A 17,150-nucleotide genomic window follows, 5' to 3' on the forward strand; every position below is an offset into this window, starting at 1 on the left:
CTCCATTATCATTACAGAGGTGCACCTTGTGCTGGGGACAATAAAAGGCCACTAAAAGGTGCAGTTCTGTCACACAACACAATGCCATAGATGTCTCATGTTTTGAAGGTATGCAATTGGCATGCTGACTGAAGAAATGTCCACCAGAGCTGTTGCCAGATCATTTAATGACCCTTTCTCTTCCATAAGCTGCCTCCAACGTCATTTTAGAGGATTTGGCAGTACGTCCAACCGGCCTCACAACCAGCCCATGTGTAACCACTACAGCCCAGGACCTCCACATCCAGCTTCTTCACCTGCGGGATTGTCTTGAGACCAGCCACCTGGACAATTAATGAAACTGAGGAGTATCTCTGTCTGTAATAAAGCCCTTTTGTGGGAAAAAACTCATTCTGATTGGCTGGGTCTGGCTCCCTCCACTGACTGCCAAGTCACGTGAAATCCATAGATTAGGGAAAAATGTATTTATTTCAATTGACTGATTTCCTTATATGAACTGTAACTCCATAAAATCATTGAAATTGTTTATATTTTTGTTCAGTATAAATGTTGCTGCCACAAATAGCTTGTGTCGTGTCCCTCCATTGCAGCACCCTGGGTTGCAGTTTCCCAGGTCTCTCCCCCCTCCACTGGGCTGGATGAGTCACATCTAGCTAAATTGATTGTGATTCTGCACAGCCAGTGCCAGCAAAACCTTTGAGGGAAAAAAATGGCTATTCACTAATGCAACTGCTACAGAAATAGAAGACACCCCCTCAATTACTACACTTGGTGCTAAGTGATTGGACATGCAATGGCCAATCACATCAGGCCTAACCATGTACACTTTCTCAGTCGAAACATCTGTGACTCCTTTAATCCTGCAGACTGGCCTCAAGAAAATATTTGCTTCAATTTATCATTGCTAAACTTTTTTTGCCATTACAAATCATGTAGCAACATTTGATGCACCCCGAAGTACAAAACAAGTTCTTGTTTCAGTTTATTATTTAATAAACAAACATATTGTAATCTCACATACATAGTAAGCATAATGACATCCCTCTGAACACCACAGGGGCAAAGTAAGTAGTGATGCAATTAGCATCTCCATAGAATGGCCTTATTGCAACTACAGAGGTGGCAATATACTAATACCAATTTTTCAAAAAAGAAAGGGTAAATTACTGCCGTCTAATCACAACATACTCCAGAAAGGCACTGTCTGACTAGGTGTTAAATTCTGATCAGGTCCAATATGAATTCTGCTAGCTGGGACCCAGGGGTCCTAAGATGAATTAAATCCTTATGAATCTGTAAGGGATCTCTTCTCTCATGCCAGACTGGGTAATTCAGAGTATTGATATTAAAGGAAGGAATTAAAGAACAACCAATGAGTAGGCTATGATAAAAAAAAAAGTTCATCATTGGCTCCAAGAAAAGGTCTGACGTGAAAGTGTCTCGTGCAGCCTCAGTTGAGCTGCCTGATTATCGAGTTTATGTCCGTCCCTCTGGGTCCTGGGTTGCCTATGTCCTTCAGAAGACCTGCCTTGTCCCTGGCAGCATGTCGAGCCACAGACAGCTTGAACGGCCATATGAAGTTGCTGACCACCCGGAAGTTCTTTCCCACAGAGTAGATCTCATGGATCAAGTCCTCCAGACAGATGATACCATACTTGCCTGAGAGGAGAGGGTATGATGTAAATATTGTAATGTACATGTATCTCAATGAAAATCATTGTGGTAAATTATCTGCATGACAACTTTTCTAGAATACTAATTTGACATGCACATACAAGACTTGTAACTCCACACGCTGATAAACAAATACACATTATAAATTGTGATCCTCACCCATATGCTGCTCAATGAGTGTGTTGTCTGTGAGAGCGACCCTTCGCTTGTCAATTTTGGCCTGTCCTCTTTTCAAGATCAGCTCACGAACTGACTTCAAGTTGGGAAACCTGTTTAATTTGAAATATTTGCCATTGTTATTACAATACATTGTCCAACTAGTTGATTTTACACATCAGGGTGGATTCATCTCAATACATGAAGTAGATTTGCTGTTCAGTCCCTAGATCCCCACAGTCTGACCCCCATTCTCACTTACCCCCATGCTACATAGGGCTCAACCATTTTCAACATGGCCATAGAAGTCTTGTTAACTTTGACAAAGGCACCGCTGAAGATCTTTCTCAGGCGTAACATCTGGATCACCTTCTGAACTCTGGGACTGACTCCTTTAATCCTGCACAGAGAGACAACAGATGAAAATGTTACCTCAATATTCAGCCAGACCACTAAAGAGGAGCTGATGGAATACTGTAATTCCAGATGATTGTGACTGCATAGCCACTAACTGTGAGTATAGAATAGTCAGGCAAGATTTGCTAAGCTTTATTTGCACCACTTTTAGAATCACATCATGTTACTACAGATTTCAGTCACTCACTCTCTGATGCGGACAGCGAAGGCCAGTCTGTTCTTTGCAGGGGGCATGGCTGGAGCTGGTCTGTGATCTGCTCTCCTGATACGGGTCTCATCGCGATGCTTTCTATGGCTCTCCTTCAGGAAGTCCTCCAAACGCTTGAACTTCAAGGGTTTCCCTTTAGATACCTGAATGAAAACATTTACACTTGTTGATGGCCTACAACTTAATAAAAACCAAAACAATCATAGGTAAGTGATTAAAAGGCCACCATGGTAAAACATTGACCCCCCCAGTTTGTTACCTTTCTCTTCTCAAGAAGTGCACGTTTGGCCTCAGTGGCTTTGATGGCTTGGTATGCTTTCCTCTTCTTCAGAAGGTTCTCAGGAACCAACTTTATCACCCTCTTCACTCTTAGCACAAAATGTAATAAACACTCATATCATACAGAGAATACAATGGTGAGATAAGGACAAAGTCCACAGAACTATCGACAAGATTATTCCCATATCCATCTGCAACAAAAACCATGGCACGGATCTGATTCATGAGTGAAATGAAGTTACCCAGCTAACAGTAGCTAGCAAACTTGGTTATTATAAATTACCTTTGAAGGCAAACCAAAATAACACAAATTTAGCTCTAGCATTCTTGTCACATTACATAATTATTTGATAGCAGATTTTGTTTCGTGTTACTTGTGTCGAAACATTAAAATGTCATTATTTAAGTTGGCGTTGCGTTATGGCTAATGGAATATCATGCCTATGTGAAACAGACGCAATTATCTAGCTCTCTGTAATGAGCATCTTTCAGACAAATCATAGAAATACATGGCTTGACGGAACCCTATTAGTCTAATTTCACATTTGTGCAACAGACATTTTTGGAAAATTATAAATTTAGCAAAGGATGGACTTAGATCAACATGTAAACAAATACGTACTCAGACTCCTGCTCTGCCATCACGAATCCCGACGTGTGAGTGAAAACGTGCGCCGGCGCATACAAATGACGTCATCAAAGACTCCCCAGCCTTGCTCAATCTGCCACCTAGTGGAGTGGAGTACGAAGCGAAAAACAATAACTGCTCTCTTCCTCAACAAAAATATATATATTTTGTGCAGTCAGTCTTGAATATATTTCCTACGTGACAATGTTTATCACAGGTGGCTGGTGGCACCTTAATTGGGGAGGACAGGCTCATAGTAATGGATGGAACACATTAAATAATCAATCAAATATATTTATAAATCCCTTTTTACATCAGCAAGTGCTTATACAGAAATCCAGCCTAAAACCCCAAACAGCAAGCAATGCAGATGTAGAAGCATAGCGGCTAGGAAAAACTCCCTAGAAAGGCAGGAACCTAGGAATAAACCTAGAGAGGAACCAGGCTCCAAGGGATGGCCATTCCTCTTCTGGCTGTGCTAGGTAGATAAGAGTACATGGCCGTTAAGGCCATATGGTTTCCATGTGTTTGATACCATTCCATTCCTGCCATTATTATCAGCTGTCCCCCCTCCCCCTCAGCAGCCTCCTGTGATGTTTATGTATAGTACAATGTGTTCTTTGAACTGTGGACCCGGACTTCTTGGTAAAACAGACCATTTTCTCTCACACTGATGCAAACATCTCTATACTGGTGCCAGTGCCACTAATACAAGGCTATCCCACTAACTAGCTATGTGAACATGATTTCCGAGGTAGCCTTCAATACGCATGCTTGAAAAATAACCCATTCACAAGAGCCTGTTCCTGCAACCGCTTTACAGATATATGGTGATATTGCAAGTAGTTACAGCACACTGGGCAGACAGAGCCAAAGCACAGCTTGCTTCTTTGCCCTCTCCCCGTGAACGAGCATTGTACTGAACTTCTGTCATTGTACGTGCACGAGCTAAACTGTTTGCGTAGCGAGATGTTGAAAATGGCGGAGTATAGAGACCAACGCGACAATTAAAATATTAGTTAACCGTGAATGACAATTTCCAAACAAACGCAAGTTCTATTTCGGAATAACTTCATTTTTTTAAGGAGAGACATGGAGTATAGTTGAACACATCGAATTGGTTTTGAAACTGGCTTTGAATTAGCTAGCGTTGCTAATCTCGCTAGTTTCAATAGTGTGATTTTTTTATTTTTTTATTGCAGGTTTGTTTGTCAACATTAGCTGACGTTTAGCCACCAACCGACTTTCACCTTACCAGTGCCAAACTACAGCACCAGATCACATTGTCCATAGCGTGTGGAAGAGACATTTACGGAGCGTCGGATCAGAAAATCAAGGCAACCGAACCAACGTTAGCTCTTTGGCTAGCTCACGGCTTTAGCTGACAAATATTTACATTAAATTAGCCACCTAATGCATAGTAATTGCGCATCTAACGTGACAACTCTGATAGCTAGATTGCATTGAAATCGAATAAATACAGAAGAGAATCACCAATCAACTTATAAGGGGCCTGAGAAACAGGTAAGTTAGCTAACTAAGCACAACACCTTGCAAAATTGCAGCAAAATAGTTTGGACTAAAATACCCTATTTGGCCGCTGATGGCGAGCTAGCCAGCTCGTAACTAGTAGCGGAGGATAAAACGTGGACAAGTTACCCACAGAACATTAGCCAGCCAATCAATATGACATTCAATTACAGCAATGTATTTGATATAACATGCTAAATTGTGAGATTGCAAACAAGTTGATTTGGTTGAGGATCTAAACATTCGCTGCAGGTCTTTTGATTAAGGCATTTTAATCCTTCTTGAACTAGTGGATGTGCATTTTGGCAGTCACTCATTATTTAGTAGAGCACATGCCGTTTGTTTGCAACACGGCTATATTCTATCGATACAATTAAGTGTTTTCATTAGTGCAACTAACCCTCTCTGGTTAATCAAAATTGTATTGTATCTTGTTCAGTACCACGCTGGAAAGTTCAAATGTTTTCCTAGCCACCTGTGCCAGTTGAATTGGGCATATTTTTATAGGTCTAGCTAGGTAATCAATTAGGGATACATTTATGACGACGATAAATTGATTGATAGGTTTGCACCAATGGCGTGATTGGAATGGAGGGTGAGGCTCAATTATGCAATTATTGCGTTGGCCGCACCACCAGTGAGTGAATCATTTCGTTCAGGTCAAACACCAGTAGTCATGTTAAAAGATGTTCTAGACTGTCTTTTATTGCACTTTACATCATTGTACTTTTATTGAATTGTTATTAGCTTTGTGGGGGAGGATTTATGAATCGATTTAAATTCTTGTTTCTTTATGTGCATTTTGGTTGTAAGTGCAGTGCAAGTAGACTAGGCCTAGCGAAAAGTGTATTGTGCTACGAGCCTAGACCTCAAGGACGGAAGTCAATGCAATCGGGCCTCAGCAATGCAGGTCAAAGTTAGTAATCACTTCACAAGCATTTTGTATTTGCTATCGGCTGTCACACAACTATCAAGCTCCGAAACAAAAAGTTCATATTTGACAACCAGTTTGCCCAACTTAATCACGTGTTAATACCGTTTCTTCTCCCCTCGCTGATTTTCCTTCTGCATGCAAAGGGAAAGTAAGGTATGTATCACACTGGAAGAATTAGGACGGCGGGTGGGTTTGTGAAATGAACAATATGAAGCAAGAATCCACACCCTTGTGTAACCAGGAACATTCCAGTATAGTATCAGATGCATTGATTTGAGCATTCATCAGGAGAGGGAGATATGACTGTTGGACATAGGTATTGTGTTTCCCTGTGTCGCAAAGAGGAGGAAGATAGTCATGGTTTGAGTAACCAAAAGGTTTCTTGTTCGAATCCCAGAGCCGGCAAGGTGGACAAATCTGCCGTTCTGCCCTTGAGCAAAGCAGTTAACCCCCACAACAACTGCTCCCTGGGCGCCGATGACGACGATTAAGGCAGCCCCCCCACCTCTTAGATTCAGAGGGGTTGGGTTACATGCGAGATGCATTCAATTGTGCAACTGACAACGTATCCCCCTTTAATTAATTCATACTTTTTTTGTGACATTTTGACATGTAGGAGCATTTGCTATTACAGTATGCTCATAAAGGGGGAGAGGATGTGCGGGGAGCTATGTCAGACCAGATCTTTTAAGATTTGCCTAAAATGTAAGCACAACCATTCTCAACAGCCTTTTCAGCGTTGTCATGTTTAAAGCATTCCTTTTCATAAGCTTAGTAAGAGAATTTGTTTTTTAACCCTGAGGCACATGCAGTAGGCTAAGGATTTCAGGTGTGCATTTAGCAGTGGTTCATAATGTGAATGACGATATCCAGTGAATGTAATAGCCTAAGAAGTTAGAATAAATTATTTAGTCAATATTATAGTGAAAATGGGCCTTTATGATTAAATGGTATTATTGATATTGTATTAATATTTTTAATGCATGATCCAAACCCTTGTGAGGGTGATCAGATTTGTGGGTGTGTGTTGTGCTGTGTCCCTCAACTCTCTCGCCCTGTTTCGGCGAGAGGCACACACACACTTCCACCGCCGCCGCTGCTGCGCGCGAAAGGAACGGAGTGGGGCGCTCAGCTGTGCCTCCCCAGCCATCAGAGAGCTGACCTACATTCTCCTCTCCCTGGAAAGAAAGCTTGTGCAGCAGACTGTGAATTTGTGGGGGTAGGGAAGGAAATATAGGGAGCGAGAGAGAGAACGAAGGAAGAGAGCGTTGTGGCACACTCACAGAGCAAGCTGAGGAACCAGATCCCAGTGTCCCATTTCTTATCGGGGCACGCTAGGAAGAGAACTGAGACAACAGTTTGTACAGTGGGACTGAGCTGTGGGAGGGAGCTGCTTGGCTGGGGTTTGGCAGGCAGTGTGACTGACTCCCATGGCCCTCCCTTCAACTTGTTGTGGTGAAGAGGGAGAAAAAGAAAAAAAAACTTTTCTCTACTACAGTAGCATCTGCTGACTGGATCCGTGCCCTCAGGAGTCATTTTAACAGATTTGAGAAACGGTAGTGAAAATCTCAACCCCAAAGTTTGAAGTACAGGATGTTGTAACAGGTTCAGTGTGAGAGGAACAAGATAAGTCTTGTTGTTCTTTGTTCAGCTCCCCAGATGGGGATCAATGTATGGCCTGTCAGTTATATAATATTTCCTCATAATGGAGGGATGGGCTTTAGGCTATTGGCTGCTATCGCATAACGGTGCCTGTCTTGTGTTCTCTGTACCTTTTGGATATTTTTGGGTGCTGATTTCTCAGAGAGTATTCCCCTACAACTGTCACCCCAGGCTAAGGTTAAAGGAGTTATTGTCGTCGTCGTCCCCCGTCCCCCCTGGCTGTTCTCCTCTCCGATAACCATGACCTTGAATATGGAGCTGCATGATTAAGATGGAGTTAAAACGGTTTTGCAATGTTCTAAGTCATGTTTTTTTTTAAACTGGCTAGCGTTCAGTTACGTCAGTGAGGTTGATGTGTTTTTACATTTTAGGTTGAGTTTTGGTCACTAGAGGTGTCATGGATAAACTCTTGCACCTCTCCAGGGCTAGACTGCCATATGGACTACATATCCCTAGGTCTACACATTAATCCCCATTATGTTTATTTGTGACTGTAAAACTAGTGTGTTAGTTGGAATAGGCTGCCTTGGATAGGTTTGTCAAGAAGAGATTGGTCAAGAGAGAAATATGACATAAACAAACTACGACAAATGAGTTTAGCATGCACTTAATCCTGAAATAACCTGCGACTGACCCATCTGGGTTGTGTCCTACTAGTGTCTAAATTTCAACCATGTTTTATGCAAGAACTGTAAGTTTACAGAAAAATACAAGTGTCTTTAGATTCACTTTATAACGAATTGAATTTAGTTTTCCATAACGTCATGCCTCTTTGGATTTGGTCCAGCAACTATAAATCAAGAAAGAGGTCATAGCAGCTCGTAATAAAGCATATTGGACAGCGCTCTCTGTGTATGAAATACATTTCTAATCATTTGGGTTTGATGGTGATTAAAAGGAAGACATCATTTGCATCAACAAGCGAGTTGAGCCAATTTTGAGAGGTAAAATAATAAAATCAATTATTTGCCACTATTTCTCACCTTCAATTAGTAAATTTAACCTGGTCTTGATTTCACCTAGAGCCCTACACCTGTCTTTGTTCAGCAGAAATGCAGGTCACTAAAGTGTGGTTACTCAAGCACTCAGATTGTTTTGCCAATACCTTAAGTGCCTGGGTGCACTTGACAGGCTATAAATCTCAAGGAAAAACTGGTTTGGAAGCAGTACAAAGGAATTATCTCACCCTGGCATGCTAGCCCCCTCAGTGTCATTGACTTTTTATTGCGACAACCGAGTTCATAATCTCTCTCACACAAACAAACCCTCCTCACTCTATGGAGGTGTCATTGATGATGCTGTCCTTAGTGAATGGTCTGCCATGTTCACATACAGATACATATCCTTCCTAGTATCCTTCCCAACCTCTTTTCAGACATTATGCCATTCAGTAAGAAATGACAAGCAGCGTCAGTCTGACACATCATTCTATCCACCACATTCATCCTTTGGTTTATTTTTAATTTTTTCACCTTTATTTAACCAGGTAAGCTAGTTGACAACAAGTTGTCATTTACAACTGCGACCTGGCCAAGATAAAGCAAAGCAGTGCGACACAAACAACAACACCGAGTTACACATGGAATAAACAAACATACAGTCAATAATACAATAGAAAAAGTCTATATACAGTGTGCGCAAATGAGGTAGGATAAGGGAGGTAAGGCAATAAATAGGCCATAGTGGCGAAATAATTACAATATAGCAATTAAACATTGGAGTGATAGATGTGCAGAAGATGAATGTGCAAGTAGAGACACTGGGGTGCAAAGGAGCAAAATAAAATAAATAACAGTATGGGGATGAGGTAGTTGGATTTGGGGTTGTACCTGGTAGGTTCATTGATAATTTGTGAGATTGAGGGCATCAAGCTTAGATTGTAGGATAGCCGGGGTGTTAAGCATATCCCAGTTTAGGTCACCTAACAGCACAAGCTCTGAAGATAGATGATGGGCAATCAATTCACATATGGTGTCCAGGGCACAGCTGGGGGCAGAAGGTGGTCTATTTCAAGCGGCAACGGTGAGAGACTTGTTTCTGGATAGGTGGATTTTTAAAATTAGAAGCTCAAATTGTTTGGGCACAGACCTGGATAGTAAGACAGAACTCTGCAGTCTATCTCTGCAGTAGATTGCAACCCCACCCCCTTTGGCAGTTTTATCTTGTCAGAAAATGTTATAGTTAGGGGTGGAAAGTTCAGGGTTTTTGGTGGTCTTCCTAAGCCAGGATTCAGACACGGCTAGGACATCCGGGTTAGCAGAGTGTGCTAAAGCAGTGAATTAAACAAACTTATGGAGGAGGCTTCTAATGTTAACCTCTCTATGGTATGTGTGACGAAATCGTCCCACCTACTCAACAGCCAGTGGAATCGAGTGGCGCGATATTCAAATACCTTAGAAATGCTATTACTTCAATTTCTCAAACATATGACTATTTTACACCATTTTAAAGACAAGACTCTCGTTAATCTAACCACACTGTCTGATTTCAAAAAGGCTTTACAACGAAAGCAAAACATTAGATTATGTCAGCAGAGTACCTAGCCAGAAATAATCAGACACATTTTTCAAGCTAGCATATAATGTCACAAAAACCAAAACCACAGCTAAATGCAGCACTAACCTTTGATGATCTTCATCAGATGACACTCCTAGGACATTATGTTATACAATACATGCATGTTTTGTTCAATCAAGTTCATATTTATATCAAAAACCAGCTTTTTACATTAGCATGTGACTAGCATGTGACTAGCATTCCCACCGAACACTTCCGGTGAATTTACTAAATTACTCACGATAAACGTTCACAAAAAACATAATTATTTTAAGAATTATAGATACAGAACTCCTTTATGCAATCGCGGTGTCCGATTTTAAAATAGCTTTTCGGCAAAAGCACATTTTGCAATATTCTGAGTAGATAGCTCGCCATCACGTGCTAGCTATTTTGACACCCACCAAGTTTGGCACTCACCAAACTCAGATTTACTATAAGAAAAATTGGATTACCTTTGCTGTTCTTTGTCAGAATGCACTCCCAGGACTTCTACTTCATCCACAAATGTTGTTTTGGTTCAAAATAATCCATAGTTATGTTCAAATATCCTCTGTTTTGTTCTTGCGTTCAAGACACTATCCGAACGGTGACGCGCGGACGCGTATAATGACAAAAAATTTCGAAATTTTCCATTACCGTACTTCGAAGCATGTCAAACGCTGTTTAAAATAAATTTTTATGCGATTTTTCTCATAAAATAGCGATAATATTCCGACCGGGAAACCCTGTTTTCGTTCAAAGACTCAAAATCTAAAATGGACTAATCACGTGCACGCGCGCCCCCGTCTCATTGTTCTCAGATCGACCACTTACCAAATGCGCTACTGTTTTTCAGCCTGGGACAGCAGTCATCATTCAACGTTCTGGCGCCTTCTGAGAGCCTATGGGAGCCTTTAGAAAATGTCACGTTACAGCAGAGATCCTCTGTTTTCAATAAAGAGAGTGTAGAAGGCCAAGAAATGGTAAGAGAGGGCACTTCCTGTACAGAATCTTCTCAGGTTTTTGCCTGCCATATGAGTTCTGTTATACTCACAGACACCATTCAAACAGTTTTAGAAACTTTAGGGTGTTTTCTATCCAAATCAAACAATAATATGCATATTCTAGTTTCTGGGCAGTAGTAATAACCAGATTAATCGGGTACGTTTTTTATCCGGATGTGAAAATACTGCCCCCTACCCTAGAGAGGTTAACCTCTCTAGGGTATGTGGGACGAAATCGTCCCACCTACTCAACAGCCAGTGGAATCCCGTGGCGCGTTATTCAAATACCTTAGAAATGCTATTACTTCAATTTCTCAAACATATGACTATTTTACACCATTTTAAAGACAAGACTCTCGTTAACATGCATGAAAAAAAAGGCTTTTACAGTTACAGAAGTCAACAAATGAGAGCGCCTGGGGAATGGGAGTGGAGCTAGGCACTACAGGGCCTGGATTAACCTCTACATCACTGGAGGAACAGAGAAGGAGTAGGATAAGGGTACGGCTAAAAGCTATAAGAACTGGTCGTCTAGTACGTTCGGAACAGAGAGTAAAAGGAACAGGTTTCTGGGCACGGTAGAATAGATTCAAGGCATAATGTACAGACAGAGGTATGGTAGGATGTGAATAAAGATGAGGGAACTTATGCATTGAGTGACGATGAGAGAGATATTGTCTCTCGTAACATCATTTAACCAGGTGAGGTCACAGCATGTGTGGGAGGTGGAACTAAAGGGTTAGCTAAGGCGTATTGAGCAGGGCTAGAGGCTCTACAGTGAAATAAGGCAATAATCACTAGCCAAAACAGCAATGGACAAGGCATATTGACATTAGGGAGAGGCATGCGTAGCCGAGTGATCATAGGGGTCCAGTGAGTAGCTCGGCGGGCTGGAGACATGGCGATTTAGACATCTAGCGGGCCGGGGCTAGCAGAAGGGCCTTAGAGGGATGTCGCGACGGAAGAAGTCTGTTGTAGACCCCTCGTGCTTTTACTTCGGCAGACCAGTCGTGATGGATCAGCAGGGCTCCGTGTGGTAAAAGGGTCCCCGCCAATTTGCAAAATGGGTATAGTGGCCAAAGAATTTGTCCGATGGGCTTCTTCAGCTAACAGTCCGATTATGCTCTCGACAGCTAGCGGGCCGCGGCTAGCAGATGGGCATTCAGGGGACGTCGCGACAGATGAGCCAGTTGAAAAAACTCCCCGGGCAGATTACGTCGGTAGTTCAGTCGGATCGGCAGGGCTCCGTGTCGGCAGTGAAAGAGGTCCAGGCCAATTGGCAAAATAGGTATTGTAGCCCAAGGAGTGGCTGATGAACCTCATCGGCTAGCCGGGAGATTTTCCTAGTAAAGGCTAGCTCCAGGCTAATTGGTTCTTGCTTCAGGACAGAGACGTTAGCCAGGAGTGGCCACTTGGATAGTAGCTAGCTAGCTGCGATGATCCAGGTGAAAAGGTTCAGAGCTTGCGGTAGGAATCCGGAGATATGGAGAAAAATAAGTCAGATTTGCTCTGGTTTGAGTCGTGCTGTGCAGACTGGCAAGAGTTGTCTGGGCTAAAGGTTAGCTGATGACCGCTAGCAATAGCTAGCTGACTACTAGCTAGTTAGCTGGCTTGCTTCTGTTGGGGATTCCGGTTCAAAAGAATGAAAATAGCAGATCCATACCACATTGGGTAGGGCGGATTGCAGGAGAGTATGTTGAGGTTAAGAAAAATAAAAAATAAATATATGCGAAGACAAAAGATAGAAAAATATATATACACATGACAAGACGAGGACAAGGACGTCTGACTGCTACACCATCTTTCAATAAAACGTTTAAAAGCTGGAATCCATAGTGGTGAAACTGCCACGTCCAACAACAAAGACTTTACTTCAAACAACGAACACAGTTTTGTTCCCTCGGACATCATTGCACACAGGATAAAACTGCTGAGTGTGTACTAAGATTATTATTATTTTTTTACAACGATGCTGGATGCTCATCTCCTCATAACAATAACAAATGCGCCCGTGTTAGTCAGTGGCGCTGTTTCGCCTATCACGGTTTTCTATAGCGTCAAATTGATCTCCAAAGTCACGCAAGATGAAACATCATTGAGCAAGGAAACACTGAGTTTCAAGAACAGAGAAATTGGTCGAACAAACCAAGGATGAGTGCCGCACTGGCCAGTTGAGTGCCAAAATTTGGTCGAGAGAGCAGAGCATATGTCCCGCGAGTGGACAGGCCAGTGGAGGGGCATGCAAATTAAACTTGAGAGCAAGTGTGACTGGGCGAGCGAGCCATTATTGTTGCAGATGGAAAAGAAAAGGGTATCGAGAGCTATTGTTATTTTACAATGAAATTACATGTTTTTAGTAGTTGTTTTGAGATGTCAGACAGGTCCACCAACTAAGCAGCTAGTAAAGTTGCTAGGGATGGACATAATCAAGTACTCAAATGGACATCAAAGCTTCATCTTTAACCTTTCTGGCGCAGGCGTTCCGCTAGCGACCCACCTCAACAACATCCGGTGAAATTGCAGAGTGCCAAATTCAAAATACAGAAATGGTCATAATAAACATTCATAAAAAAAACAAGTGTTATACATCAGTTTAAAGATTAACTTCTTGTTTTGTTCAGTAATCCGCTGGCTCAAAGGCGGTCAAAACATGCAGATGAATACATCCTAATAGTACCGGTAAATTTAGTCGAAACATGTCAAACGATGTTTATAATTAATCCTCAGGTTGTCAATTGTCTAAATAATCGATAATATTTCAAACGGACAATAGCGTATTCAATAGAATATAAAAACAACGAAGGGCGAGCACTTGGTCATGCGCGCAAACCAGCACTGCATGATTCTACAGTCCACTGACTGAGAGGTATCATTCTTCTTCATTTTTCAGAAAACAAGCCTGAAACAATGTCTAAAGACTGTTGACATCTAGTGGAAGCCATAGGAACTGCAATCTGGGTCCTAACCCATTACATACTCTATAGGCATTCAATTGAAAATACCCACATCCAAAAAATCTGACTACCTGGATGGATTTTCCTTCGGTTTTTGCCTGCCATATCAGTTCTGTTATACTCGGACATTATTTTAACACTTTTGGAAACTTTAGAGTGTTTTCTATCGAAATCGAATTATATGCATATCCTAGCTTCTGGGCCTGAGTAACAGGCAGTTTACTTTGGGCACGCTTCTCATCCAGATGTCGAAATACTGCCCCCAAGCTATAAGAAGTTAACCAGAGATCCATTTTTTTCAAATACTATAAAACTATTTGGTAGAATGCTCTTTGTGGCTGCCCAAATGGACAAGGGAAATTTTGTCTTAAAAACAACGTTAATTTGCTTTGACTGTAGTGTTCAATTTGTGCATTTGTGGGACCCAACAAAAAAGAAACCAAGCCAAGTATCACCCCGTTCTTCTCCCTATATACCCTTTCCCCTCCATGTCTCATTTGCTCAATTTCATTCCGACTGCTTCCATTAAGCTTACAGTAATAAATGCCTAAAAAAAACATGTCCAACTGATGGGAGCTACATTCCTTTCCAATTGACAGTTTTATCTCAAATCGTAAATGGACTGGTTGGTTGAATTAGGAAAATAAAAACAACGAGCCTAGTTTTGGAGTAATTGTGTCCCGTCTGTTTTCCGTCTAAGCTACTTTGCAAAAATATCAATGCCTTTCTTAAAATCAATGCACAAGTATATATTTTTAAACCTGCATATTTAGTTAATATTGCCTACTAACATGAATTTCTTTTAACTAGAGAAATTATTTCACTTTTCTTGCGTTCTGTGCAACAGAGTCAGGGTATATGCAGCAGGTTGGGCCGCCTGGCTCGTTGCGAACTGTGTGAAGACCATTTCTTCCTAACAAAGACAGCCAACTTCGCCAAACGGGGGATGATTTAACAAAAGCGCATTTGCAAAGAAAGCACAATTGTTGCACGAATGTACCCAACCATAAACATCAATCCCTTTCTTAAAATCAATACACAGAAGTATATATTTTTTAAACCTGCATATTTAGTTAAAAGAAATTCAACTAGGGAAATTGTGTCACTTCTCTTGCGTTCATTGCACGCAGTCAGGGTATATGCAACAGTTTGGGCCGCCTGGCTCATTGCGAACTAATTTGCCAGAATTTTATGTAATTATGACATAAGGTTGTGCAATGTAACAGCAATATTTAAACTTATGGATGCCACCCGTTAGATAAAATACGGAACTGCTCCTTGTTTCACTGAAAGAATAAATGTTTTGTTTTCGAAATGATAGTTTCCGGATTTGACCATATTAATGACCTAAGGCTCGTATTTCTGTGTGTTATTATATTATAATTAAGTCTATGATTTGATAGAGCAGTCTGACTGAGCGGTGGTAGGCAGCAGCAGGCTCGTAAGCATTCAGTCAATCAGCTCTTCGCAGTGCTTCAAGCATTGCGCTGTTTATGACTTCAAGCCTATCAACTCCCGAGATTAGGCTGGCAATACTAAAGTTTCTTACCTGGGAATATTGAAGACTCATGTTAAAAGGAACCACCAGCTTTCATATGTTCTCATGTTCTGAGCAAGGAACTTAAACGTTAGCTTTTTTACATGGCACATATTGCACTTTTACTTTCTTCTCCAACACTGTTTTAGCATTATTTAAACCAAATTGAACATGTTTCATTTATTTATTTGAGACTATATTGATTTTATTGATGTATTATATTAAGTTAAAATAAAAGTGTTCATTCTTGTCATATATATATATATATATATCTGCCGATTTAATCGGTAGCATTTTTTTTTGGTCCTCCAATAATCGGTTTTGGCGTTGAAAAATCATAATCGGTCGACCTCTAGTCCGTAAGCTTGAGTTCATTTGCACACAAAAAAATCATACAATGATGGAAAGACCTGTTTGTTGTCCTTGTTAACGCAGACAGAAAAGAGCTCCAGCTTCTTAATTATAGCCTCAATTCTATCCCGCACATTGAATATAGTTGGAGAGTCCCTGTAATCCTAGTTTCAGATCATTCAAACGAGAAAAAATATCAACCAGATAGGCCAGTCGTGTGAGAAACTCGTCATCATGCAAGCAGTCAGACAAGTGAAAATTATGGTCAGTAAAGAAAACGTTAAGCTTTTCTATCAATTAAAAAAGTGTCAATACTTTGCCCCTTGATTACCAGCGCACTTCTGTATGTTGTAAAAGTGTTACATGGTCGCTGCCCATATCATTGCATAGTGCAGAAAATACACGAGAGTTCAGGGGCCTTGCTTTAACAGTTAACCATTTTTAGTGTATTGTCCAAAACGTCTTTCAAGTCAGGCATTCCTTGGCAGCAAGAGCCTCTCGGTGGATGCTGCAGTACACCCAAGTGGCGTTGGGAGCAACTGCTTGCACACGCGTTACCACACCACTATGTCCCCCTGTCATGGCTTTTGCGCCATAAGTACAGATACCAACACATCTTGACCACCAAATATCCTCATGTTGTGCTGGTTTGCAGAAGAGGATGTCTTCCTTAATTGACCCTCCATTACCAAAACGGACATATACCAGGAGCTGTGCCAGGCCCGCCACGTCTGTTGACTAATCCAGCTGTAATGCATATAATTCACTGGTTTGTATGCAAAGCAGTAGTTGTTTCAAAACATCTCCTGCCATGTCACTGATGGGTCGTGAAACAGTGTTGTTTGATGAAGGCATTGTCTGTATATATATATATATATTTTTGTCCTTTTCCCCCAGCATTGTCCCAGCCATATCTGCGGCAGGTGGAAGAATTAAGTCCTCCATAATGGTATGGGGCTTGCCTGTCCTAGCCACTCGGTAGCTAGATTCCGGGATGCTGGCCTTCTAGGCAGAGTTCCTCTGTCCAGTGTCTTTGTTCTTTTGCCCATCTTAATCTTTTCTTTTTATTGGTTTGTCTGAGATATGGCTTTTTCTTTGCAACTCTGCCTAGAAGGCCAGCATCCCGGAGTCGCCTCCTCACTGCTGACGTTGAGACTGGTGTTTTGGAACACAGGAGTGATGGTTGCTGATAATGGGCCTCTGTACGATATTCCATAAAAAAATCTGCCGTTTCAAGCTACAATAGTTGTTTACAACATCAATGTCAACACTGTATTT

At 41.4% G+C, this 17,150-nt stretch overlaps 2 protein-coding genes across 2 annotated transcripts in view; one reads left to right on the forward strand and one right to left on the reverse strand.

Annotated features, from left to right (window-relative positions):
* Window positions 1-965: 965 nt before the first annotated feature.
* On the reverse strand, window positions 966-3,453 carry LOC115174741 (ribosomal protein L7-like 1). Its single transcript, XM_029733562.1, has 6 exons — window positions 3,357-3,453; window positions 2,715-2,823; window positions 2,435-2,598; window positions 2,093-2,230; window positions 1,834-1,943; window positions 966-1,659 (listed from the first exon to the last, which is right to left on the reverse strand). The coding sequence occupies exons 1-6, from the start codon at window positions 3,374-3,376 to the stop codon at window positions 1,451-1,453; spliced, it is 750 nt and encodes a 249-aa protein (XP_029589422.1). The 5' UTR covers window positions 3,377-3,453; the 3' UTR covers window positions 966-1,450.
* Window positions 3,454-4,220: 767 nt separating this feature from the next.
* The window catches only part of LOC115174743 (nuclear receptor coactivator 1), a 104,070-nt gene continuing 91,140 nt past the window's right edge, over window positions 4,221-17,150 (forward strand). Inside the window, exon 1 of the mRNA XM_029733563.1 lies at window positions 4,221-4,886. The gene's annotated coding sequence lies outside the window, so the exon portion shown is untranslated. The remainder of the gene's footprint in view (window positions 4,887-17,150) is intronic.

This window comes from Salmo trutta, chromosome 35, assembly GCF_901001165.1.
Source record: "Salmo trutta chromosome 35, fSalTru1.1, whole genome shotgun sequence".
Classification (NCBI taxonomy): Eukaryota; Metazoa; Chordata; class Actinopteri; order Salmoniformes; family Salmonidae; genus Salmo; species Salmo trutta.

What these genes read in the sequence shown, in the direction of transcription:
- LOC115174741 (XM_029733562.1), bottom strand. Translation starts at nt 3,376, where the DNA reads ATGGCAGAGCAGGAGTCTGA. An exon ending in CACTTCTTGAGAAGAGAAAG is followed by an intron (nt 2,599 to 2,714) that starts GTAACAAACTGG and finishes GTTTTCATTCAG; the next exon opens with GTATCTAAAGGGAAACCCTT. An exon ending in TTCGCTGTCCGCATCAGAGA is followed by an intron (nt 2,231 to 2,434) that starts GTGAGTGACTGA and finishes CTCTCTGTGCAG; the next exon opens with GATTAAAGGAGTCAGTCCCA.